The sequence below is a fragment of the Rhinolophus ferrumequinum genome, chromosome 5 (genome assembly GCF_004115265.2).
Source record: "Rhinolophus ferrumequinum isolate MPI-CBG mRhiFer1 chromosome 5, mRhiFer1_v1.p, whole genome shotgun sequence".
Taxonomy (NCBI): Eukaryota; Metazoa; Chordata; class Mammalia; order Chiroptera; family Rhinolophidae; genus Rhinolophus; species Rhinolophus ferrumequinum.
In genome coordinates this window covers 74,915,767-74,942,623 of record NC_046288.1, presented here as the reverse complement: position 1 = coordinate 74,942,623, position 26,857 = coordinate 74,915,767, and the positions used below count along the sequence as shown (strand labels likewise).

Sequence of the window (26,857 nt, the reverse complement as noted above, 5' to 3'; positions counted from 1 at the left end):
ATGTGGATGTAAAAAGAGGGCCATTTCCTTACATCGTGAAAACATAATTAAGCATTTGAGATTATTTGTGTCCACACTTGTTCCTTCATTAATGAGGGGTTTTCCTCTAGTAATTCATGTGGTCAAAATACAGCACACATAGGAAGATATTGAGCACTTTAGATAATCTTATGAGACCATCACCTTTTTTCTGACATTTTTGTCTCATCAGATGATTAATCTGCTAAGACTGTCCAAACAGCTTAATTTCTTCTGGATAAACCAATTTGCTGGAAAGTCAACATCAAGCTTATGACTTGTCTTCTATGTCAGAATATCTGTTTTTGATTTATTTTTGTGGCTATGAATAAGAAATTTCACAGTTACGATCTTGTTTTCTTAATAAACAACATAGTCTTAATGTTGATAGACAAAAAGAGAATGTTATACATTTTATTTGTCAGAAAAAAATGGAGCAGTAGAATCTATCAAACTATTCCAAGTTACTGTTTTCATTTTGCTGAGTATTTTTCATTAATTGCATTTATTTACATATAATTAAATCCATAGTTAAGAGTATCAGAGGGTGAAACAACTATCTGGATGACTGAGGTTAACATGTTTAAACATGAAAGACGAAATCACATCTATATGATTAACTGGCCCAGGGATTTGTTGGAAAAAGCATAGAAATGTTAGCTTTTATGGAATACCCAAATTAATCAATGCATTTGATTAATTACCTTTCTTGAGGTGAAAATGCTAGACAGAATAATTCGGTTCTGTTTTGACACCCCAGATCTTTTTGAGTGCCTCGGTAGCTGCCTTTCCCATGGTATACCCGTAAAGTACCTGATGCCATGAAAAGTAATATAGTCAGTTTCCAGTAGAAATCTAAACATGTTGTATCCACCAACTGCTCTGTTACATATATACGGCCCTTAGGCTCCTAGGTGGGCAGAATCTGAGTGTTCTGTGATATTGTGCATTAATAAAGGATAGGAAGTGTATCCAGCACGGATTCAGAAGCCCTTGGAGCTACCCTGAGAATTGAGTTTTATTGGCTGGGCTGCTGTGGACTTGTATAAGAAACCCAATGTTTGTATTGAAGTCTGTTACCTAGATTCACCTAAATAGAATAGTTCTCTTTTCCCAGCATTTGTTCTAATCATTATAGAATGGGCTAAATTCACTCTTTAAACCAATCTACTCTGACCAGGACAAATTGGACCCAAGGATTTCAAGCACACTTTGGCTAGCCATTGAGGTCCTGAGAACAGAAACCAGGAATTTATCTCTGTCCCCTGACTGTTGACAACCGAGAATTGAGAGCCCTGCCACATTCAGGCTCTTAGGGGCCTTTTTTATGATCATTTACAGACGGTGGCAGAGTCTTCTGAATTGGTTTGGAGGGGTCCTCCTGCTTTGGCTTTAGATTTGCTATACTTTATTCCTTATCCATTTCTTTTGAGTCTTTGTCTTATTTTCTCACCCTTCATTTTCCTAGCTCCCTTCCTACACTTGATCCTCTTGAACACATACTTTCTCCACCATGATGACTCAGTTCAGTGCAACTCCCTCTGAGATGTATTATGAAGCCTCATCGCCCTGAGTCAGATCTCTATCTTTGAAACATTAAAAAAAGAGAAAGAAAACAAAAATAAAGAAGCGCGTGCACACACACACACACACACACACACACAACCACAAAGCTCAACAAACATTTTAGCCAAAATGTGACATCTGTAAAACCTATCATGTGAGAACCTGCCAAGACTATCTGTCAAGAGCCATTTGGCTCTCAACAAGAACTGTGACTCGTTTAGTCTTTTTAAGCATACCCATTGCAGATATCGGTTTGCCTTCATTTTGGCAAAGTGTAAACAAAAATACTGAACTCAATAGAAATGTCATAGCATACAAAACATGAAGATATTACCACTATAACTTTGGGCAGAGTCTTGTGGGCAATGCAGAGGTTGACGATTTGGCATTAGCGCAAATGTCTAAATGAGGCACGTTTGGAACTCATCTATTAACTGTAGTAGTTTTGTCCACATGTGAAGTGAGCTCATTTACAAAATATCAGACAACCATCTGCAGAATTTTAAATCAGTGGCACATAGTGGTCTTTCATAATCGGAAAGTATAAATTGGGCTCTAGAGTTTTATATCCTGCTTCATCCAAGTCTGCAGTTAGGGAGGAATTTTCTTAGAATGTGGCTGTATTGTTTTAGATTTAAGTTTGGAATCTGATTAATGAGCGTGAGATCTGGGAACAGAAACCCTGCTATGCTCAGGGAATATAATAATGTTGTCATTGTTTAAAAATCATTCAAGTCACAAGTTGCTTTCTGTTTGAAGATTTTTTTTACTCTATACCCCAAAGGCATACAATGAGAAAGTGAACTCTTTAGTTGGAGCAAATAAAACTTCATGGAAAAAGCTTGTAAATTATTATGGGGAAAGGTTTTACATTTGGCATCCATGGCAAGAGTCAGAATGGACATTGTTAACGGAGACAGTTCAGGAATCTGAAAACAAACTTCTCTGACAGAGAAGTCGTGATGTGATGGGCAGGCTATAAAACGTGGCTAGAAATATTTGAAATAAAATGAACCGCCATTGGGAAATTTATTAAATTTATTTAAGCCCTTGTGACCACCACCACAGTAAATGGTTATTGATTTGTTAGAGGACAATACTCTCTGCTCTTTTCTGCTGCAAGGATTGACAACATAAATTGTAAGGGTCAATATTGTTTTTCTATGATCTGACCCTTGCTCTTCCCTCCCCACCCTAGTTACCATACTGTTCTTTTCCATTTAATTCAATCCATTATCGGTCCTTCTAGTTGTATAATATATGGCTGTTGATTGTCAATTGTCTTCAGGCAAAGTTAATTTTTGAAAAGTTAAATTCACTATCACTCTAAATTCAAATCACTACTCTAAGGATTGAGCAAGTAGGATTCTGGAATTGCTAAGCAAATAATTTAAACCTTTAAGGTCATAATTTTAGCTTGAGAGATTTTTTTTTTAATCATTATTATATCCTTTCTAAAAACAAGGCCTTTCTTGAAGGTAAATTTTCAAGAAGTTCCTCAAATTGCATAAACTCAAAACCTTATAAAAATGAAAATTATAAACATGGCACCCCTGCCATGTTGAAAACTTGACACCTTTTCTTAAGCTCTGGTATGAACTTAGGTGTTGAACTGAAAAATGTGTTTTGCATGTTTCCTAAGTGTCAGGATCCTGAATCTGCTCTATCAGGACTATTTCTTAATTAACCCTATTCTCACGGGCCTCCCTACCAAGATGGTATAAAGTTGATCACGATGTAAACCGCGGTGTTGTTTAATGGAATTACATAAACTCAGAAAGTGAAAGCGTCCATACCAGTTGGGCATGTAAAGGCTTAGAATTTACTTTATGGAAAAAAATGCAGACCATTTTAATTTTTCCATGTTGCACCATTATCTCTTCGTTTTCCAAATGTCCAATGCCCACACACAATCTATTAAGTGCACAGCTTGCAAAGTAAGGCTGCTGGTTAAGTCACCTGGTTTAGACGCAGCTCTCTCGATCCCTCATTTCCTCCATGTTTGTGCATTTGGCCGGCTGTAGGTAAGAAATCTAAGCCTTGCTTCCCTTTGCTCTCGCACCCTTGGCTTCTCTGTTGTTAAATGCTGCACATTAGCTTCCTGTGCTCTGCTGTTGTATCGCAATGTAAAAAGTCTTTTGTCTCTTCTGTCTTTGTCGCTGCCAGCTGCTAATCTGAATGAGGTGGAAAAAGGTCAGTTGCCTTTTAAGTCTATTATGATTTTCATTTTTGTTTCCCTCTCTTTTAAAGCTATATAGGCTTCATTATGTGTACGTGGGAAAAAGAATGTTGGCACAATCTGAAATCTGGAATCGATATGTTGAGTCGGTGGTTCAGACCCTTGACAGATGGATAGCTGTGCCAGACACTATAAGAAGGGCATCTGAAATGCACTTTTCCAATTTCTAGAAGGCTATGAGAGAAACCCTCTGAGTGGGAAGAAGGGGTGGCGAAAAAAGAAAGAGTAATGCTTTCTACTTTCTGCTTGTCTGTATGCTTTTACATTTTAAAGATACCGTGACAATTTTTTCAATAGTAGGGATTTTCCAATGACTTTAATATCTTTAGTAATTTGAAACATGAAAAATATTGAAAGGTATATATGTTTATTAAAACAGTTTTTACAATAACTATATGAAGGCTAAGAGGTTGATTTATAAAATGACATTGTCAAATTCATATTATCGTACGTCATGAGTACCAGGCAGTATTTTTAAAGCATAAGAAGAGCCGTATCTAATCATTAGGGTCAATATGGCCTAAGGGGCTCCCCAAATATATCAGAGCCCAGCAAAGGGAGCCCTAGAAGTGATGAGGGCGGGAGGCACGTCTGTGGACTCATCATGGGAATCTGTGCAATGTTACCTTAAAGATTTGTAATTATTACTAATAACATTGGATTTTTACTCAACCCGCTCGCTGACCAAAAGTCTTCAAGTGTCTCAGTACAGGGAGCCAGTATGTGCCTGTTGTGACAGTTCCATTTGCATGTGCAGCTCTGGCTGTAGGCTTATAGTGCAATGCATTATATAGCAGCATTCTGGGTCTCCTCTTGCTAAGGACTTACTTCTTTCTGTCGCATTGTTCAGGTGATTTACTGTGTTTGGTCACTTACTCTTACTATGTGCAGAGTTAAGTTGGGAAACATGAAAAAATGTTTTCATATCTTAGAATGTAAAAATATAGCCTGTGCAGTTCTCTGTGGATTCATGCATCCAATACCACTGTTGGTCAAATGTCATCTCTTCTTTTTATGAGTACTAAAGCGATTGGTGGTTTGGGCAGGGAGGCCTAAGGCCTGCGTCTATCTCAGAAACACAATAGCAATTACTCTGTCACAGGAATATGCCCTGAAATAGCTCTGTGTACTCTCAGGAGCACACTTGGCAGTGTGATCCTGTTTTAAGCCACCATGTGGTTTCATGTGTTGACTACATTTCATCCTTATGTTTATAAAAGAGGTCTTTTATTTCCAGGAATCCACTGCTGACCGAATTTGCCTTTCAAAGCAATCAAATCATTCTCTATCTTTTAAATACAAAACTTAACTAGAAATTAAATGAAATCTCTTTATAGCACTGAGGGTAATTTTCTTAAATAAAAAGAAGCTTCCTAATTAGCTGCCATATTGTTAATTTGAAAGAACCTTGTAGATATGAACAATAAGAATTTGAGCAATCGCTAATATAAAACAGTGAGAAAGCACCTACCCAAGGATATGTACCTTGTAAATAGGGGTCCAGATGCCACCAATGTGTCTACCTGACCCCAAGGCAAGCACTCTAATTTGGGAGCCTACCGCTGGAACCAACATCCCTTCTTATCTGCTGCCATCTTCCAGCCTTGGACTCTTTTCACATCCCACAGTGGCTCCAATTAATTATTTATGCACATTAAGCTTGTCTTCTGCTGTCTCTTCAGCTTCTCATACACAATGCACATTTGAAAAGAGTAAAGCTGCAGCTACCAAATTCAGGTGCAGACAAGCAATCTATTTTATGTACATGTGAAAACAAGAAAGTGCCCAATCAATACCTGTACAATTAATTGATTCCCCTGATGAGTAAGCTACCTTTCCACCACTTAGGGCAGGTGGGATACTGATGAATTTGTGTCGCTAATGGGAAAAGCTTGGGTTTCTCATCCTGGCGTTAATATTTTTCAACTCTGGGACCTCTCTCAGTTTTTTTTGTTTGTTTGTTTGTTTTGTTTTTTCTTCTGTGAAACAAAGATGGTGATATCTGTCCCACCTCACATAGGTTTTTCAGAATAGCATGGAAGAATGTATAGGAAAACACTTAAAAATAGTGTATGTCTATACTCCAGAAATATCAGGGGCTGCCCTGTGTGACAGGTGTTAAGTTTTGCATCATTTAATTCCAGCCATTATCACTACAGTGATATGGTTTAGATGATTTCATGCCATTCCTGACGGCATAAGAATTCTTACAGGAATTTTGATAGAGAATATCCCACCTAAAGGAAATTACATGTGTGAAGGAAATTTCTTTTCCCGTATATTTCAGGACTCCTTTTTAAAAATTATTATTTTGTTATTTTTTATACTCACTTCAAAGGCTTTATTTATGGATAAGTCTTTGATTCTCTTTATCCTCTTACTCTGTTCTGAAATGTAAGGAAATAATAAACTCTGAAGAACTCTTCGTTTTGGCTGTATTTTTAGATTTTGTGCATATTTTTGGATTTTCATGATATCGTAATCACAGTGACTCCTTCTGTTATTAATTCTGCCTCAATGCGTATGAGGGCTTTTTATCAAGTCAGTATAGTTGCAACCTGCAGTCTGTTTTAACTAAAGAGAATGCTTTGGCAGCTAAGTGATACTGTGTGATTTACACTCATCTTCCAACCTTTCAAAGCCTTCTCAAATGCCTTTGAATCTCAGAAAACGTTTTAAAGATTCCTTTTGCTCTTCAGTTAATAGGCAGGGCCCATTGACAGTTTGGCTTCACCAAGACTTATTCATTCTAATTTGGATTTATTTATTTTAAAAACGAGTTTAAATATTTCTGCAGTTTCAGTAGCTGTTGGAATTGGCTCCACTATTTAGCTCCGATGAAGAAATACTAAAAGACACCTCCTTTTTTGTTTATTGATTGTGGAGGTAAGATTTTCCATTTTAAACGTTCAAAAGATATTTACTGACAAAATACCTTCTGCAGGACACTGTAGTAAGCATTGAAAGTGATACAAAAATGCATAAAACATTTCCCTTGTCTACCCTTGTCTTTGGCTTTGGTCTTCCCTGCAAGTTCAGACTAGGTCAGTTAGATCACCAGTACAAAGCCATCGTTCCTCATATCCCAAGAAAGTTAACATCATAATATAGTTACTTTGCAAGTTTGTAAAGAGAAACACTCCTGTCTGTGTATGGAGACTAATTAAACTCGCTGGCAAACAGGCATTGTGGAGCCATCCATTTTATATCATCGAGGGCAAAAGTGAGAACATAAAACGATTTTTTTGTTGTTGGAAACATCTCCATAGCCACATCTATAGCATGTTTTCTGGAGCCTTCCTATTTTGAATTGTGATTAACTTTATGTCATGAGGTTACTCTGTGGCCACGTCCCCCGTGTGCACGTGTCCTGTTTTGCATACTTTTGGCACCAAGAGGACATTTATCAGTGGCTAACATATCTTCAGGAATTCACAGTCCCTCGAGATCAGGTCCCTGTATTTCTCTACTAATAACAGGATTTCATTAAGTTTAGAGAAGTGAGTGTGATCTGGATTGCTTATTGATCATATTGTGAAGGGCAGTTAATCATTTGTAATGGATAGGACAAATTTCAGGACAATGAACACAACAAAGAAAGCCTCCGAATTTTAAAAGGAATCATCTTCAGAATGATTTGGCTCTTTTTAAAAAATAAGAAATAGATACACATGGTTCATATGTAACTCTTTTCTTTCTAATGGAATGAAAAAAGCCAATTAGGATAATAAAGATACTGAATATTCAGTTTGGAATATTCAGGTGGCCTCTGCCCACCTGAAGCTGCTCTGGAGTTTGGGATTAAAACCTTGAGCAGAATATGTAACAAATAGTTCTAGCCTGGCTCAGCAAAAGGGGAGAAAGCAGAAATACTTTTTTTTTTTTTTCTGGTCCAATTCAATGGATCTGTCCTGGGATGACTCCCACAATCCCATCAGCTGTGTCAACCCTCTACTGTTTATCCATCTCCCTCCTACGCTGCCCCACCTATGAGAGGAGAGAGAATGTTTTCCCTTAAATGAATAAATACAAATGGGAAACCTACAATATTTTTCCTAAGAATTGGATGGGATATTTAAAATTTGGTAATGAGAATCATTAAGGCCCATTTATCTTAACCTTTCTCAAACACGCCACTTCAGTGCTTATCTCACACTTCCTTGATTCCCAGGTTCATCCTCTCCATTTCCAGTTAGGATTGTCATTATTTGGCAGATGAGATGGTAGGAACATCTGAGTCAACAGGCTACCCACCTAGTCCAGCCTGCATGCGTGTACCTCAGGCTGGGATGGCAGACCACAAGTCGCTACCAGTTTTCCTCATATTCTCTCTGGTTCTCTACATCATGCCTTATGCCATGCTGGTATCCTTCATTATCATTTAAGAAGTATTTTTCTTGGAGAAGCAATCAAATAAATGTTATCTTTCACATTTGTCAACAGCCATCAAATATGTCTAGTTTGTGCCAGATAACTTACTAATTAATGCCATGAGAATGAAGAGGTCCAAACACATAAATAGAGGCATTTATCCCCTGCCTTCAAGTAGTAAACTGTTAAGAAGTTAAATCTCATTTATTTGATCCAATAGGTTGCTTTTTGTTCTTTTTGCTGTGCCAATTCAAGAAGAGTAAAACTAATACCATTTATTCAGGATATTTCCTTGAACGAAGTAAGAGCTCAAAATGCAAATATTTGAAGAGTGATGCATTTGACCCTCCAAAAATCTGTGTCTTGGGGATTCTGTCAGGAATTCAACCAGACTTCCTCCTCTATTATAAGTATATTTTAAAATGTCATAACAGATTAAGTTTAACACTAGAATTCTGGTCCAGTTATTCAGATTGCTGTCATAAGTTCCCTTTCTGTTATTATCAATATCAATGATCCTTTTTTATTAAAAAATAAAAAACAAAAAATTAGTTTGGTACAATTTATGAACAGGAACAAGAACATCCGCTGCGGTGACATCCGCAGAACCCTCCCCACCCCCTCCATAAACCCAAGAGCCCAGAATGGGCGCAGAGAAAGAAGAAATTAATCTGGCTACATTAGCAGAAACTAGCAACAGTTACGTGTTCCAGCCACTCCATGTACCCGTATCTAAAATTCGTTTTGTTGTAGATAAACATGCCTGAGCTGAATTTAAAGGGTGAACTTTTGGAAAGATTGAAATGAGATACTTATTGATGAAAATCTACCCTTTCCTATTTCTCCATTAGTGTAAAACAAATGAATACTTTAAACAGAGAGATTTGGATTAGAAAATTCCAGAAATCCTAACCCATGGACAAAATGACCAACCTCTTTTCTGCCAAGCAGGCTTTGAGGACTGAATAAGCTTAAGTGAGACATGCTGTTGCCCAAATTTCTTGGTAGATAGGAAGCAATTAATCATCCATCTAATAGCTCTTCAAAAATTGCCTCTCTCTGATTAGCACAGTTTACAAAGAGAACAAATCCCTTTGGGGTAATAATGAATTTGGGGACTGTGCAGTATAGTTTTCAATAATAAATAAAAGTAATAATAAGTCATTCAGCCAGTCTCCAGGCCAGAATGCTGCCCATAGTTATCTAAATGAAGCTTAAGGGGTACTTCAAAATTAGGCATCGATCTTCTCTAAATTTTCCAGATTGTAACCTCCAGGGTAAGGATGTTTTCCATATTTACCCTTTAATCATTTGCTCGATTGAGCTCCAAATATTTCCTCCCAACATTGTATTATGGAAATGATTAAACTGAAGCACCTGTTTATTTCGGTGAAATATATGTATTCTCATTTCAGAGTACATATAAATGGATGCTATAATAAGTGACTAATTTCCTTTAACACTGTTACTAGTTTTTGGAAAAAGTGCATGTCAACTCCCGTGGGCTATATAATATTTTCCTTATTCATCAATTTGCCAAAGTTAAGAAATAAGAATTTTAGCAATGCCATCAGTTAAATCAGAATTTTTAAAGAAAAATCTTGTTCATGACATTTGCATATTTTAGTGGAGGGAAATGTAAATCATATTTGTGACAAGATTCAATATCCTTTACTTCTCAGTTTGATGTCTTTGACATAATTTACGTTAATAAAACACTTTCAAGATTATTATTTTTATATCTAAGGATAATATAGACATAAATGGTTATTAATCAGTCCAGCTGTTATTCAAAGTTCAAGCCAATCTCCAACTTTATAGTGAAGTTGATGGAACAAGGCATGGACTCACTTTTCTCCCCCTAAGACATAGCAGTTTGTGGTTCTCTTGCCTCTGTCACCTTAATATCCTAATGGAAGGGGAACCTTCCATACTGTGTCGTTAGCCCATCCTGCAAACCTGTCAATACCAGCTCCCCTTAAATAGAGAGCTGAGGGTTGATTGAGCGAAGCCAACCAAGACTCACAGTGCTTTGCAGAGAGGCTTCTGGCACCAGCAGTAAACGTAAAACTAAACTACTCTGCTGTGCTCTGTTCAGTCCTTGACTCTTTGGAAGCTCTGAAGCCATGGTCACGGGCTGCTCCCTTTTCTTGTGCATCGTTTATGACAGACTGTCTTGCAGAAGCTCAGCGACTAGAAAAGAAATTTCAGGCACAGGAGTGGAAAGCCACATGGAAATAAGAAAGGAAAGAGGCATAAAAAGAAAGAAGGAAGGGGGGAAAGGAAAGGAAAGGCAAGGAAAGGAAAGGAAAGGAAAGGAAAGGAAAGGAAGGAAAGGAAAGGAAAGGAAAGGAAAGGAAAAGGAAAGGAAAGGAAAGGAAAGGAAAGGAAAGGAAAGGAAAGGAAAGGAAAGGAAAGGAAAAGGAAAGGAAAGGAAAGGAAAGGAAAGGAATAGTGGCATAAGTTAAAAGTTTTATTCTCTGACCTAAACCCACAATAATTTAGAATTTACCACCTGTGTTGGTTTGTAGTGCTGCTATAACAAAGTGCCACAGACAGTGTGGCTGAAACAGCAGAAATGTAATTGTCTCATAGCTGTGGAGGTTAGAATTCTGAAATTAAGGTGTCAGCAGAGTCGGTCCCTTTGAGGACTGTGAGGGAAGCATCTGTTTCGGGTTCCCTCCTTGGCCTGTACATGGTCCCCTTAGTCCTCTGTCTCTTCATATCGTCTGCCCTCTGTGCCAGATTTCCCCTTTTTACGAGAATATCAGCCATATTGGATTAGGGCCCACCCAACCTAATGATTTCATTTTAACTTGATTATCTCTATAAAGAGGTATCTTTAAATAAGTTTACATTCTGAGGTACTGGAGGACTCCCACATATCTTTTTTTCGGGAGGACACAATTCAAGCCATAGCACCACATCACTATATTTAAAACTCTTCATCTTTGCACCAAAGAACTTGGCCTTCTTTCAGTGTTCTCTACAGTGCTAAAAGGTACTTCCAAATATAAATGCCAGAAACCTAGAGGCCCCAGACAGCTCCCTCTCTCAACAGCCCACCGTCCAACCCATCACAAGTTTCTATTTTGCTTCCTAAACCTCTGTCAATGCCATGTGTATCTCCTCTACTGCCACCTGAGTGAGTGCAAGCTCAGTCACCTCTCATGTCCATTTGCATCTGCCTTTACTGGAGCCAGAATGTTCTTTTCAAAGTATAGATGTCATCTGGCCATCCTCCCACTTCACACCCTTCACTGGTACCCATTGCTCATACAGTAAAGACGTTCTGTCACATGGCACCTACCCGCTTCCGTGGCCTCCTCTGGCACCATGCTTTCCTGGGCTCACTCCCAGTCTCCAGACCTCATACTCTCCATGCCACCTCTTGCAAGGAGCCCCTGCTACTGCTCCTCATTCCCCCTCACCGTCACGTCCCAGTCTCACTTCTTCAGAAAAACCTCCCTCACAGGCAAGTCCCTCTCCTAGAGCATCATGGCAGTTTTCTGCTCGGCATTCATCACACAAGCAATTTATAGTTACTTGTGAAATTATTGGATCAATATCTTTCTCCTCCTCTCATGTATAAGCTCCAGGAGAAAAGGAATATCCTTTTTTGTTGTTTTGATTCACCATTACGATACTCCAAGCATTAACACAGGTCCTCATACATTGTTGGCACTAAAAATATATGGTGATGTTAAAAATCTGATTTGCTATCAGAATCATTAGAAAAAAGCATGTGCAGATCATTCCTTGGGTATCATGGAAGAGGTCTGTAGAACAGTTCTAGAACTATTTCAGTTAAGCATGGTAATAAGAAATGTAAACAGAAAGGTAACTTAAGGTACCAGAAGTACAAATGAAGATAAAAGGAAAAGCCCTTTGTGTTTACAAAGGAAGGAACATTAAAATCAGGTGGGTTCACAGATCTGAAATGAAGCAGGAGGCAAGGCCAATCCTATTTCCTGTAAGAACCATCAAGGGCATTGAGATTTCTGCCTCATTGCAATAATATTCACAATTTTGATACCTCAGGGGGGCTGGGAAAATGCTGGCACTTTGTTTTGACCACTGAATGCAATAATGTTGTTTTGTACAGCTGTGCATGAGGCTCTCCCTGTGCTAACTTGCCATCTGCATTATCTGTCTCTTTACAAGCAGTTTTAAAAGACTTTTTAGACACACATAGTTGACCTTGCACAACTTCAACTCCACAACCTCATTTTACCGATGAGGAATTGGGGCCCAAAACAATAAAATAGTTCACTTTGTGCAACCAGTCTACTATTTTGTATTGAGTAAGTTGCAGAAGTCCACTCCAAGCAATAACTCAGCAACCCAAATGTCATCTCACCCAATGAGTTGTTTCTCCTTAGGATTTCTCACAGTATGCTCATTCACTCTTCACTCCAAACAGAGCTTTAACTCTAATGATTCAGCTTTTACTGCTCCACCTACAAGATGGCCATAAAAGTTATCACCCAAATCAGGGCATCTCTATGAGTGCATGGGGACCCTATTTATAATTATGTTGGGACAACAGGTGTCAACCAGGGCTGTCCTGAGCAAGCCAGGATGTATGGTCACATTACCACTATATCGACTTCTTCAGACAAACCATGTTTACAGATGTTCAGTAAATAACGAATCATATCTCTCAAGAGTGTGCTTTGCAGAGTCAGACCCTTTTAGGGAAGTAGGCATCACTCTTGCCTTGCCCCCTCACAGCTCATACTAGGGTAACTGTAGAACTTGGCCATGTCCACTCCTTCACTGTGCCATGCTTACCTGACAGACACAATCAGGAAAAAGTGACCCAACAAGTAGATTTCACTTTCTTACTAAAAAGACATCTCCACGTTGGACATGTGGTGCTTTTTCTTCACAAGTTATAGTGTATCATTCACTAACCTCTGTTATTTCTGAAGAGGTAGCAATAGGCTCCCTAGTCTGCCATTCTTTATTTCTTCTAGAAAACACAGACTCCAGACACATACACTCACATACACCTTTTTAGTTTTTCTTCAATAAAAAAGCTGAAAACTAGAAACATAGGACAATTAATTGACTCATCTGATCAAAAGTGAAATCACAAATGCCAGGCAACCATTGTGTGCCATGCTCTTGCTTTGTCACGAGGGACTTTAAGGGTCCAGGGCAGAAAGCAAATAAATAAGATTTCTTGGGATTTATTGGAGTGGATTGGAATGTAAGTATGGAATCAAGGTTTATCTAAATCCCTATCTTTTGAGGAGTTCATGGGCACTAAAATTTAACCTGTATTCAAACTCATTAGCCTTTACCACTCCAGTAGGCTGACTTATCTTTCCTGATGCCATCTTAAAAATATAAAAACCTGTATGTTCATTGCAGCATTATTTACAATAGCCAAAATATGGAGGCAACCTGGGTGTCCATCAAAAGATGACTGGATAATGAAGAGGTGGTACATATATATATACAATGGAATATTACACAACCATAAAAAATAATGAAATCTTGCCATCTGCAACCACGTGGATGGACCTAGAGGGTATTATGCTGAGTGGAGTGAGTCAGACAGAGTAAGAAAAATGCCATCTGATTTCAATTATAAGTGGAATCTAAAGATAAATAAAAAAACCAAACAGAAACAAACTCATAGATACAGAAAACATTTTGAGGGTTGCCAGATGGGAGGGGGTTTTGGGGGATGGATGAAAAAAGGGAAGGAATTAAGAAGCACAAATTGGTAGTTACAAAATAGTCATAGGGATATAAAGTATAGCATAAGGACTATAGTCAATAATATTGTAATAACTATGATGTCAGATGGGTACTAGATTAATCAAGGTGATCGCCTCACAAGTTATATGAATGTCTAATCACTATGTTGTACACCTGAAACTAATATAATATCGTATGACAACTGTAATTGAAAAAGAAAACCACCTTATTTAAAAATATGTAAAGGGCCTGCTCATAGGATAATAGATTACAAAATTAATTATGTGTAGTATAAAAAGAACATTCCCACCTTTGCTTTCTGTCACCGCACACTTCATAATCTCAGGAAGGGAGGCAGCCATGATGATATTTCAGGCAGTCCTTGGACCATTAAAAAAGCAGTTCAGATGCCTTATCTTCTATTTTTTTCCCCTGATTTTCCCAGTAACTCAAGACTTGCTCTGACTACATATATACCAAAAAAGAAAAATAAAGTAGAAGAAAAGAAAAATTGTATAATAATGTCCTCTCAATACTATGCGATTTGGGAAAAATTTTTCAATAGTGACTAAAAGCATATAAGTGCACTACTGTTAGTATATTTTGTTTCCATTCTTTCTGGAAAAACCAATGAAACTTTCAAATGTCCAGTTTTCCTTTACTGGTTGAGAAGTAGATATCAAGTTCTGCATTGTCTTTAAGGCTTGCTATGTTTCCCATCTTTTTTTTTTTTAATTCAAATTTATTGGGGTGACAATTGTTAGTAAAGTTACATAGATTTCAGGTGTACAATTCTGTAATACATCATCTATAAATCATATTCTGTGTTCACCAGAGTCAGTTCTCCTTCCATCACCATATATTGGATCTCCTTTACCCTCATCTCCCACCCTTCTCCCTTCTTACCCTCTGATAACCATTAAACTATTGTCTGTGTCTGAGTTTTTGTTTCTTCATTTGTTTGTCTTATTCTTTAATATTTTCAGTTTTATATACCACGTATCAGTGAAATCATGTGGTTCTTGACTTTTTCTGTCTAACTTCTTTCACTTCGTATAATAATCTCAAGATCCATCCACATTATCACAAATGATACTATTTCATCTTTTCTTACCGCCGAATAATATTCCATTGTGTATATATACCACAACTTCTTTATCCATTCATCTATTGAAGTACATTTTGGTTGTTTCCGTGTCTTGGCCACTGTGAATAAAGCTGCAATGAACATTGGAGCACACATGTCTTTATGAATAAAAGTTTTCAGATTTTTGGGGTAGATACCCAGGAGAGGGATTGCTGGGTCATAAGGTAATTCTATTCTTAATGGCTTGAGGAACCTCCACACTGCCTTCCATAGCAGCTGCACCAGTCTGCATTCCCACCAACAGTGTCTGAGGGATCCTTTTTCTCCACAGCCTCTTCGGCACTTGTTATTATTTGTCATGTTGACGATAGCCATTCTAACTGGGGTGAGGTGATATCTCATTGTGGTGGTTTCCCATCTTATATTGAACTCCCAGGTCTCACCACTGACCTCTGTGGGACACTATTTGAACTTTAAAAGCTGCCTTCCCCCCAATACAGCAGAATCCAATATAATTAGAACAAATTAAAGAAATAGTCCAATGGGAACATTTATTTTTGGTGAAGGAAAATTTAAAGTTTGTTTGGAGGAAAGAGCATAGCTCTGTATTATTCATGATGAGCGACTAATTATTACATAAAAATTAAACCGAAAAATGTCAAAGACTAAAATGAAAACCAAGTTGAATATAGGTCAAGAAAATAGAGTTTTTGCCTTAGACAGCGTGAATCTTTCTTTCGATAACTACTATTTCAGTATGTCTCCTCACCCTATTCTAGAAAGATATAAAGGCATACCTGCCAGTTCTATACAGCTCTCAATGGGATGTAGAGAATGCTTTTGTGATATTGTTAGTATTTTAATAGTCGGTGATATTTAAAGGTAGACAAGTCCTTTTTGAAGTAATCAACCAATCTTACCAACTAGAAATGTGTAGCTATGTAATGGTCACAAAGAGCTAACCATGCACAACTTTAGCAATGGTTACGTTTTGCCACTATGCTATTCTTATAAGACAGATTCCTTATAAGGTAAGAAATACTTGACATTGATGTAGCTGTTCAAGTTGGGATGCTTACTTAGTCTTAAATCTGTGATTACAGATTTGGCAATCTGTTGAACCAATAGTTTCTTAGAACCATCTCCTTTCTCTCTTCTTTCCACATCAAGTTTATAGAGACATACTCGGTAGACAATAAAGTGTGGACTTGATTGCCTTCTTTTAGAGCTGAAGTTCTCTCTCGATGTTCTGAGTCTGGCTCAGACCTTTCTGTGCTGGTACATTGGGAGCTGATTGAGGGCAGAGTCTGTGACATCCATCCTTATAGCTCCCCAGTCTAGCACAAAACATCACAGAGTAAACCCTTATGCACTGCTGTTTAGATTGGCTTAACCGGATTGGATTGGATCAGATCAAAGTGAATAAGAAATAAAACAGATCTGCCTTTCTTGCCATTTTTAAAACAATTTCTTAAAATTTGAGTATAAGGTGAAAAATACATAGCATGACCTTTATATCTTAAATGGTCCTTGTCTGTCATCATTTTTTAACAAACTGCCTGGATATAGACTACTGTCAATAGCCTGGATCCAACCAAATAGATTTGATTAGAAAACTGAAAGTGATATTTCATCACGGTAGGCTGATAAATTATAACGAATAAATTCCATCAAGGTGTATTACTTAAAGTAATACTAATTGAAAATGAAAAGCTTTAAATAAACCTAGTTTAAAAATAGCTCATTCTGCATATGTTAAAAAACTTTTTGTATCACAGAGGTAGACCCAGAAAGCCTTCTTGTAGAAGAAATATGTGAGACTTGTAGTGCAATTTGTTTACTTTAGGATACAGAAAAAGAAACCAAGATTATCATACACCAAATTGATGTAATACTTAGATGAGTACATTTATGTATTTGTATCATGGAAAAAGATCCTTGAAGTGTAAATAATATGCCACATTCAGTTGTTAAGTGACTACTTCTACCAATTAGCAAAGTCTTCCTAAAACGACAGTCTTGCAACCGAGGGATGTGCTGCAAACTTCTGATTTTTTGACCAATGTTGTTTAAAGCCACACACTTCAAATAAATAAAAGTTCTAATATTAAGTTGGTGCAAAAGTAATTGTGGTTTAAAAGGTTAAAAATAATTGCAAAAAGCGCAATTACTATTGCACCAACCTAATAGTTTCTTGGAAAAGAACAACAGCCTTTAGATATGTCACTGAAACAATTCAAAAGTAGTTTAGAAGTAAGATAGAAAATAACTTTTTATTTTATATTCTTCCAGTCCCCTTAATATTGCACACAATGATTGGGAAAGTCTTCTTACTGAAATTCAAACTTGGCCTAATATATCTAAAGAAGAAATATAACCATGTTATTTATATCTGAAGGTATTTCCTAAGAGACAGTCAGACATGCAATTCAACAGAGTGTGTCTAGAAGCTGCATGGTTATGCTTTCAGCTCTCATTTATTGATAATAATTATTCTTTATGAGCTAGCTGATACTCAGAAAAAAAGGTATATTTTCTCTAAATTGATTCCCCTTTTGCTTTTTTCTGTCTATCTTCGTGGATATAGCTAAGAAGTATCCTCTTGAGCTGTTGCAATAAGTCATAAGAGGGGAAAATATTTTATTCTAGACTTATAAGACCTTGGAGACTATGAAGGTTTGAGGATTATTTTTTCAAACATAAAACAGAAGAAGCCAGACATAAAAGAGTACATACCGAATGATTGTACTTAAGTTAAGCTCAAAAACAGGCACAATTAATCCATCCTGCCAAGATAGTGGTTACTTACCCTTGGGGTCAGGCTTCTGGGAAGCTGGGAAATGGTGAGTTTCTGGAGGTGGATGCTGGCTACACGAGTGGGTTTAGTTTGTGAATAATTCATTAGCTATTCATTTATCCTGCGGGTATATGCTATACCTCGCTAAAACTTCCAAAATAAAATAAACATAAAAATAGAAATGTAACGCATTCAGATTGCCTTTTCCTAATTCCAACAGTATATCCTAAAAGGCCTCATGCTAGTCAGATCATACTTGTCCCAACTCCTAAGGCTATTTAGCAACACAACCAGAATTTCCGATCTTCTGCTTCCCTGTCTTGTGATTTTTTTTTTTTTTTTAATTCACAAGTGGGGCTGACCTCTAAGGCCCACAACCCAGCCTGTCACCCTCTCTGTGAACTAACACTGTTTTCCATGTTCACAGGTGAACTGTGCGAGGAGAAGCTGGACTTCTGCGCTCAAGACCTGAACCCCTGCCAGCACGACGCCAAGTGCATCCTGACACCAAAGGGATTCAAGTGAGTCAGGGGCAGCCTGGGAGCTCACGCGTGGGGGCGAGGCGACTTTCTCTAAGGAAGCTCTCTTCTCCACCCTCCTTTCAGGACTTACCTTCACACCTTTGCTCACCATTAAAGGCACAGATTCTAGTGTCAGTGGCATTTGTGGAGTTTTTTCTTAGTACACTAAAAATCAATAAAACCAAAGAGAGTGTTTCCTTTTGTTCCACCATGAGTCTTCCTGGGAAGTCATGTATAAAATAAAGTAGGCTTTGACTGTATTTACCTAAATTTATTTGAAGGCCAAATAAATTTGTAATACCTACTAGGTGTTTTATTATCTGAATGTCAGTCTGTGGTAAAATAGGGAGGTTAATTTAATTTAACTGCAAATGTGTTAATCTGCAACAACAGTACTTTTAACTGTCCAAGGGGAGGAAGATAGAGTGACCATATGTCCCAGGTGGTCCCAGGACAGTCCAAGTCTATGCCTGCTATCTGTGTAATTATTAATTACCTTCCCTTACACATGTCTTGTGTGGGATGGTAAAGCACACTGTCACTGGAGATAGGGGGTCCCTCAAGTGAACTCAGAACTTCAACATCATATGTTAGGTCCTCCACAGCAATCTTCCTGAAATGTATTTGATAGTAAGTTAAATCATTCCTTTGCCACAATCCTGAAATATTTTAAGGGTCTCTTACTAGCAACTACTCTTGTTAGAGATGGCAGTCCTTCAGAAAGCATCTTGTCCAAATTCTTCCTTTGAAACAGGAGGAAAGCACGGCCCACAGAGGTCAGTGGCTGTCCAAAGATCTCAAGATTACTCATTGGCAGAGCTGAAGCCTGGCTATACTCTTTACAGCTGGGTGATTTTTCTAGCACAGGTTACCTGTAAGAAGTTGCGTAGTTTATTAACATTACAGTTGGTTTGTTAGGGGAGGTAAGCTGGATTCTCAGGAATAACATGGTCAGTTCAGGAGTTGAGCTGTGCTTTTATCAGACGACTAACAAATATCATTCATTCCTTCACGTAACATTTATTGAGCAGCTGCCATGGGTCCATGGCAATACTGTCATCTTATGATTTTATCATGCTTTGTAGCTACTCCCTTTCACATTAACTTCTCAGTGAAATGACTCAGGCTTAATTGACATAGGATTCAGAGAATTAAAAAATTACTGAGGTCAAGAACAGCTTTAGAAGAGGAGATGGGATTTGAGCTAGGACTCGAACATATTGAAATTCGTCAACAGATCATCAGACATTCTCAATTGGATGGAAGGTGGGGTCAAGATTACCACACTTCCACTTCCTGTAAAGATCAATCTGAATAAAATATTTATTCTCAAGTTTTATTTAGAGAATGTTTTGGAGGCAACTTGGTTTACCATTCATCATTTTCAAATATATAGCTACAGTTGCAGCACCTGACGATTCCATTTGATGCCTTATTGAGAAAGAAAATATTTGATTGTACTTTTCATTCTATTTTAGTTTCAAATCCTGTGCAAAAACCGCAAGTCTTACTGAAATCTTATACAAAATTCTGTATCGCATTTTGTTCCTCTAAATAGTGTACCTAAATTATTTGAACTCCTAATGGCTTTGATCTGCCCACAATTGAATTTGGCAGATTGAAAGTCTATCACTTACATAACATATATTATCATTTCTCAGCTAAATGAGTCAGTAAAGAAGGTGGTTCTCCAAAACTGCTTATCTGCTACACTGGTTTCACAGGATACTATATGTTGTAATTATAAAATAAAGTATTAGTAAGACTTAATGGAAATCATTAACACATGAGGGAGCTTATGTTCAAAAAGATGAATCCCTAATTCAATATTTTCTATTACTGTCCATTAGATTTCACACTCCTAAAAGCACATCGTACTGAATTATGGGTTAGGTGATTTGGGAAGCCATTGGTTTCAGCAGTAATTTGTAAGCTTGTTTTACAATATGTATACAACTTAGCAGAAAACAGGTTAAGTCATTGTATATGCTGTTACGCCCATATTATAAATAATTGCACAGTGTGGGAAAGGGAGTTGCAAAAAGAAAATGGACTTAAAAGCCAAAACCATATGAAGCTGCTAAAGAAAAATTCCTACAGACAAATGTTATTTGGACACATTGTACTGTTACTTTAACTTCATTTTCTTATTACTAAGCCAAGAGAGCTGGTTTACTTCTCTTGCTTTATTCTATACCTCATAAATCTCCTAAATTGCTTTAAGATATTTTTAGACCACGATATGCCATAAGCAGTATTCTCAAGCATGCATCTTACTTAGTCAGCTTTTGGGCTTCTAAACAGTATATTTTATGGGCTTTCCTTTCTTCCTCACTCCTTGTCAGACAGTGGAGTTGAGGGAATATGATAAATTTTATTGATAATACAAACTTTATGGAATTCCTAATTAAATATTTTCATCCTGTTTTAAAATGAGGTTTGAGGAGCAAAAGAAAGGCAAAAAGTGTTGGGCATAACGTGACTCCAAGTTCTAATGGGCTTGGAAAATGATTATTTGTAGGGAAGCGAATATAAAATAGCTCTTAGACAGCCACTGTGGTGATTGTATCGTTCTCTTATCTTTTACTTTGATTTGATTTCTTTTCTCAGATAAATAATTCAGAGCATTTCAAAGCATTTCTTCTTTCTTTTAAAGCCCAGCACTTTAGCAGCTCTGCTCACGTTAATATCCGTGGAAGCTCCCTTCCCGGTGCTCGTCCATCTTTTTGCGAGTGTCTGTGGCCACTTAGAATCCATTTAACTTCAGACTTGTTTACTTTGCTTTGTTATGATTTATCTTGAAAACCACTGGCTCCGGGGCAAGCATGCTTATGCAGTGAGCTCATTTTATTTCTTAATTCATGCATGCAGAGCGGAAAGTCTGTGTGTTACACTCCCCTCCTCCTTATTTTAATTCATCAGCTCTCCAGTAATGCTTGAATTCCGATTTTGCATTTTCAGACAAAACCCCTGGTATTCAGTAATGTCCACATGCACTTGCGTATTTTTAATTATACTCATTCACTTAAACCCTAATGGCTTTGAAATAGAAAAGTGGATAATTACTACAGACTAAACCATAAAGACTATTACAGGATTATAAAGACTTAATAGAATTATTTTTAAAATACCTACCATTTATTGATCATGCATTACATATCAAACACTATGCTAATTATTTTACAGATAGTGTTTTATTTAGTCTTTTAACAAACCTATGAGATGGAAATTATTTTACTCTATATATGTTACAGAGAAGGAAAAGAACATTTAAATTAAGTAACTTAGTCAAGATGACAGACACTGAAGGACGAAGCCAGGAAACCAACCCAGTTCTGTCCAAACTCAGATGCAGTCCAAATTCTGTAAAGCTAAACCATAGTGCCCTCTTTTTCTGTTTGTTTGTTTTTTAAAGTCAGTGAACCCTTTCTTAACCCAAAACAGAAATACTCACAGCAGGCCAATGTGTAAAATGAACAAATCACAACAGGGGAATGTTAGGGGGCAGAGGGAGAACAGAGGGAAGCTACCAGAAATAGCCCCATGGCCATATCTGTGGGGCTTCCATGGTCCCCTGTAGTTCCACAGAGCGTAGCTCGAAAACCACTGCACTTTCCGTCAGACAGCTATAGCATACTGGGTCCTTGGTGGCATAGCTAGAGATTCCCATGGTCAGTGCTAGAGAATGACAGGTTTTAAAGAGAGCCCTGAGGAATTAATTATCTAACAGCGTAATGTAGTGGTTAGCAATCCAGGCTGTCTTATCAGATTGTGTGGGTTCAGTTCCTGGCTATGGCACTTATGAGTTCAGTGTCCTTGGGTAAGGTACTTAAACAACTTGTCCTTTAGTTTCCTCATCTATAGAGTGGAGTTATCATATCACCAATGCCACAGAGCTGTAGGAAGGATTCAGTGAATCCATATAAGCCAAGTGGTTCGGGCAGGGTCTGGCACGGAGGAAGTGCTCAGAGAACGTCAGCTGTATATCAATCTCTGGCTCTTCCCCGCCAGTGCAGCTGAGACCCCTTCTGCCCCCCACACCACCAGCATGAACAGGACTGTCCAAGAGATTGGCCCCAGGATTCTGTATCAGTTCCCCTGCCCCAGTCCATTCGGGCACCGCATTCTACCATAATGATTATCTGCATTCATTATGAATTAGGGCATCCAATGTTAACATGTGTTTCATAAAAACACATTTTATTCCAATGAATCCAGTCTCTATTAGAACGTTTTAAAAATGTCATTCATTTTAAAAATATGCTTAATTTTCTTAGTAAATTTAACAACATAGCACTTGCATCATGTCAGCTGCTCAAATGAATTAGAGCTGAAAGTAGAGTAATATCAGCAAGCAAAGTGGGGGAAAAAAGAAGGGAGGGAGTGAGGAAGGAATGGAGGAAGGGAAGAAGAAAGTAGGAGAGCAAGATAGAAGGAAGGATGAGAGTGAGGGAAGTACCCTGGTGCGATGATTCTATTCTTATTTGGATATCATTAGAGAGAGAAAGCACCATTCTCCTGGTAGATCACAGTGAGAAACCATGAATGCTTTTCAGATCAGTACTGTTCTCTAGGCATCTATTAATTTGGGGGCTCTCTGAGTCTGTTCTAAATAAGTTCTTGTTTTTAAAGATCGTGCTATTTTTTTGTAGATGAAATGCAACTATTTTACTTATTTTGGCTCAGTTGGGTTTGAAACCATTTCCATGCTTGTCCAAACAGATGTGACTGCACCCCAGGATATATAGGCGAACACTGCGACGTTGATTTCGACGACTGCCAAGATAATAAGTGTAAAAACGGAGCCCACTGCACAGACGCAGTGAACGGCTATACGTGCGTCTGCCCTGAAGGTTACAGGTAAAAGAAGAAATACACGTCTGTGTGTAGAGTTAGATCTCACCAGACGCAATTCACATCAGCGATTGAGTAAAATCTCATCAACATATTATTTCTTTTTCCTTAGTGGCTTGTTCTGTGAATTTTCTCCACCCATGGTCCTCCCTCGTACCAGTCCCTGTGATAATTTTGATTGTCAGAATGGAGCTCAGTGTATCATCAGGATAAATGAGCCAGTATGCCAGTGTTTGCCTGGCTACCAGGGAGAGAAGTGTGAAAAACTGGTCAGTGTGAATTTTGTAAACAAGGAGTCTTATCTTCAAATTCCTTCGGCCAAGGTTCAGCCTCAAACGAACATCAGTCTTCAGGTAAGATTTCCCCCACCAGCAAGAGCTGATCTCCTCTTAAGCCAAATTCAGCTTCAACACATAAACATCCATGGTAATTAATGAGTGATATTATTTCTTAAATAGTTACAGGCTACGTAACACAATAACAAAAATTGTTCCTTGTGGGAAAAGCTTAATCTTCTTGCCAACATTTGTATTTTTCAAAATCAAATGGGAATCAGGTATTTTTGTTCATTACTTGATTGTTTGAAACACACACACACACACACACACACACACACACACACACAGCAACAAAATATATCTCTTTGGTTTATGCTTAGGTAAAGGCATTTCATTCATTTATTTGTATGGTTCTGCAGTTTAGGCTCTGCAGGGGGAAGGCTTTTCTTAGGAAACCTGCATTTGAGAAGAGTGCAGGTGAGACAGAACACACTTTGGCAAAATATTCAGCAAGTGTAGTTTAACTGTTCAACCTAAACCTTTAAGAAGTGACACAAAATTAACAAACTCGTTTATTGTAAATCTTTCCACCAAATCATCGTGTACCGTTGAGCCAATGATTCAGACATAATAAATTTAGAGTACATGGAGCAAATTAGGGCTGAATGTTTGTTTTATCTGGTAAGCAAAATATTTTAATATGTTTTGAATTCAAGTGGCTTTAGCCTATTTTCTGTAGACCCCACTCCTTATTGGGTTTACACTGGCACTCCTTTGAGGGGCAGGGGGTTCTTTCAGAATCAGGAAGAATAGAACTCTGGAAGCAGATGCCTTCTTTAAAATGCCTGTCTCCCTACCCTCCAGCATTTGCCACACCGGGTGGTTTTGAGAAGTACCCAGCGGTATTCAGGCTTAAGTCCTAACTTTTACAGAACTTGTCCTTCCAAAGCCCCCAAAAGCCAGCAGACAGGATGAAAACAGAGATTTCCTTTTCTTTTCATGCTGTAACTATAAAGAATTTGCTTTTTAATATGAAATATGGAAATCAATCTTGCTCAATGCAATCACATTTCACATATGCCATAAATAAAGCCCATTACAGAAGCAAAAAAAAAGGCAGGTAAGTGAAAATCTCCAGAAAAGAGTTCTCTAATCATAGCCAATGATGTTTACTTAAGTATGTATTGTTGTTTTTAACAGAACAGAAACCAGATCATTTTATTTCTGATTAGTTTCTATCATTCTCTGCTGAGAAGTTATAGTTTGAAATCTAAGGGGAAAAGCTTGATTTACTTTAAATACTGTGAACTCTACTGACATGGAAAATATTGTTCAACTTTAATTTCCCGAAGTATAATTTATGTACGTGAATTCCTTATGTTTGTATATTTCCTAGGACATGCATCTTTAAGCTTTATCAATATCTACAGAGAGAATAAAAATATGTTTTTGAATATTTAAAAAAAAACCTTTTTAAAGTTCTTTATAAATTTATTTGCAACAAACTAATATAGAATAGGTCATCTTTCAAGCCGTCTTTTCAACATACGTTAGTATTTTCTCATAGCCCTGAGGAAAAAATAACCTACAGGAAAAACGTTTCACGAAGCAGTCTTGTTTCTTTTTGAGGAAGTATGTTCGGGTGAAACAGTACGTCTTACTAATGTCAAGGGTGCTTCCTACTAGATTGCCACAGATGAGGACAGTGGAATCCTCCTGTATAAGGGCGACAAAGACCACATCGCTGTAGAGCTCTACCGGGGACGCGTTCGTGCGAGCTATGACACCGGCTCCCACCCGGCTTCTGCCATTTACAGGTGAAGATCTCTCAGTTACTGGGAAAGGTGAAAACGATTGTTTCCTCAGGAGCTGCTTCCCCCCTTTTGTTCTGTAGTGGGGAGGGGAGGGTATCAGTTGGCTCCCGCAGACTCTACGATCAGTGTGTTAGAGGCCGGGCCAGAACAGATGGCACCCTTCAGGTGGATAATTGGAGGACAGATTTATAAGAGGACTACAGCTTTCCCCCCATCCGAACATGAGCATTCCTAGGAAACCTCTCCTAAACCGAAATGGCAGGAAGCAAAGAAGCAGTTACCTTAGGATACGTCGCCTTACTAACAGATGCACAGAATAAATTGCGATAAAGCCCAGATGCTCACAGACACTTTTCAAAGCTAAGGCGGTTGGGTGCTGAGATGCTGAGGGTAGTTCCCAGGGAAGCAGCGTGGCAAGGCCACTCTCCCTGCTCTGGTGCACGCTGCCTCTCTAGCAGATAGCTGCAAATCAAACGCCGGACGCTATTTTCACATTTCTACGTTTTTCAGAAAACGGAACCTCCTCTTCGGATTTCCTTTGGTTAGAGAAAACAGGTGCTAATGTAGGTCTTCCATAAAAGCAAACTTTTGAAAAGCAGGGGGATACCTGGAATTACAAAGATTGATAGGGATAGAGAATTAACCTAGGGCTAGTAAAGAGGGATGCTGCTCTGACCCATTTGCTTGAAGGAGTGAAAGGAGGCATCAGTTATGGAAAGCCAGGCTCAGAAAAGGAATTGTGGAGAGGAGACTGTGTGACAGGAGTTGTGACCTTCAATGGAGGGGTGCCGTCAGCCCTCAGGCAAGGAACTGGGTTTTGGGGTTTTTTTTGTTTGTTTGTTTTTTCATTAGTTTCCGGTGTACAAAACACTGTAATAGTTAGAAGCTGAAGCTGAAGGAACCAGGTTTCAAATACCCAGACCTCGCTCTCTTCCTCCCAACAATGTCCCGCCTGTGCTTCCCTTTGGCCAAATCCGATGCCAGGAAACAATGCTAGCCTCCCAGGGCTCAGAGCAAGAGGTTAGGTCTAGAGAAGCAGCTGCAAGACAAACTCAACAGTGAGTAATTTGAAGTTACTATTCATGCATCACATGTTTATTGAGCACGTACTATGTGCCAGACACTCTTCTAAACTTTCAGGAACAGAACCAGGTAATCTTACTCATTTTGGAAGTTTTTGAATAATGTAATGATATTGGCGATATACTGGAGATGTGAGCAGGATGGTACTCTTGGGGCATAAACTTTGCTGGGAGTGTGCTTTGTGCATAAGACTAACCTTTGGGGGCCCTCCCTTGGGTCTCAACACCAACGCTACCATCCTGCAGAAATGTTACCTGGCTCACGTCTTCCCAGGTAGCAATATTGCAGGATCACAAATTTTAGAACAGGGTCATAAAGTCACATGCAGTCAAGTTTTCCAGGCAGGGAACTTAACTGACGCAGACCAACTGAAAGAAGATAGTAGGTTCTCATTCAGTTTCTCTAGAAGAGATCTAACTTTTCGGAGAGGTATTCCTCTGTTACAAATAGCCTTGCTGTTGGCAACATACCGTGTTTCCCCAAAAATAAGACCTAACCAGAAAATAAGCCGTAGCAT

The 26,857-nt window shown here is 38.2% G+C and overlaps 1 protein-coding gene across 5 annotated transcripts in view; it reads left to right on the top strand.

The window, feature by feature from the left end:
- Positions 1 to 26,857, top strand: part of SLIT2 (slit guidance ligand 2) — a 338,185-nt gene that overhangs the window by 291,379 nt on the left and 19,949 nt on the right. For all 5 annotated transcript variants that reach the window (XM_033106302.1, XM_033106300.1, XM_033106301.1 and 2 more), the window contains 4 exons: positions 18,218 to 18,311; positions 23,034 to 23,171; positions 23,278 to 23,518; positions 25,130 to 25,260. In XM_033106302.1, the coding sequence (XP_032962193.1) occupies positions 18,218 to 18,311; positions 23,034 to 23,171; positions 23,278 to 23,518; positions 25,130 to 25,260 (604 nt within the window). The remainder of the gene's footprint in view (positions 1 to 18,217; positions 18,312 to 23,033; positions 23,172 to 23,277; positions 23,519 to 25,129; positions 25,261 to 26,857) is intronic.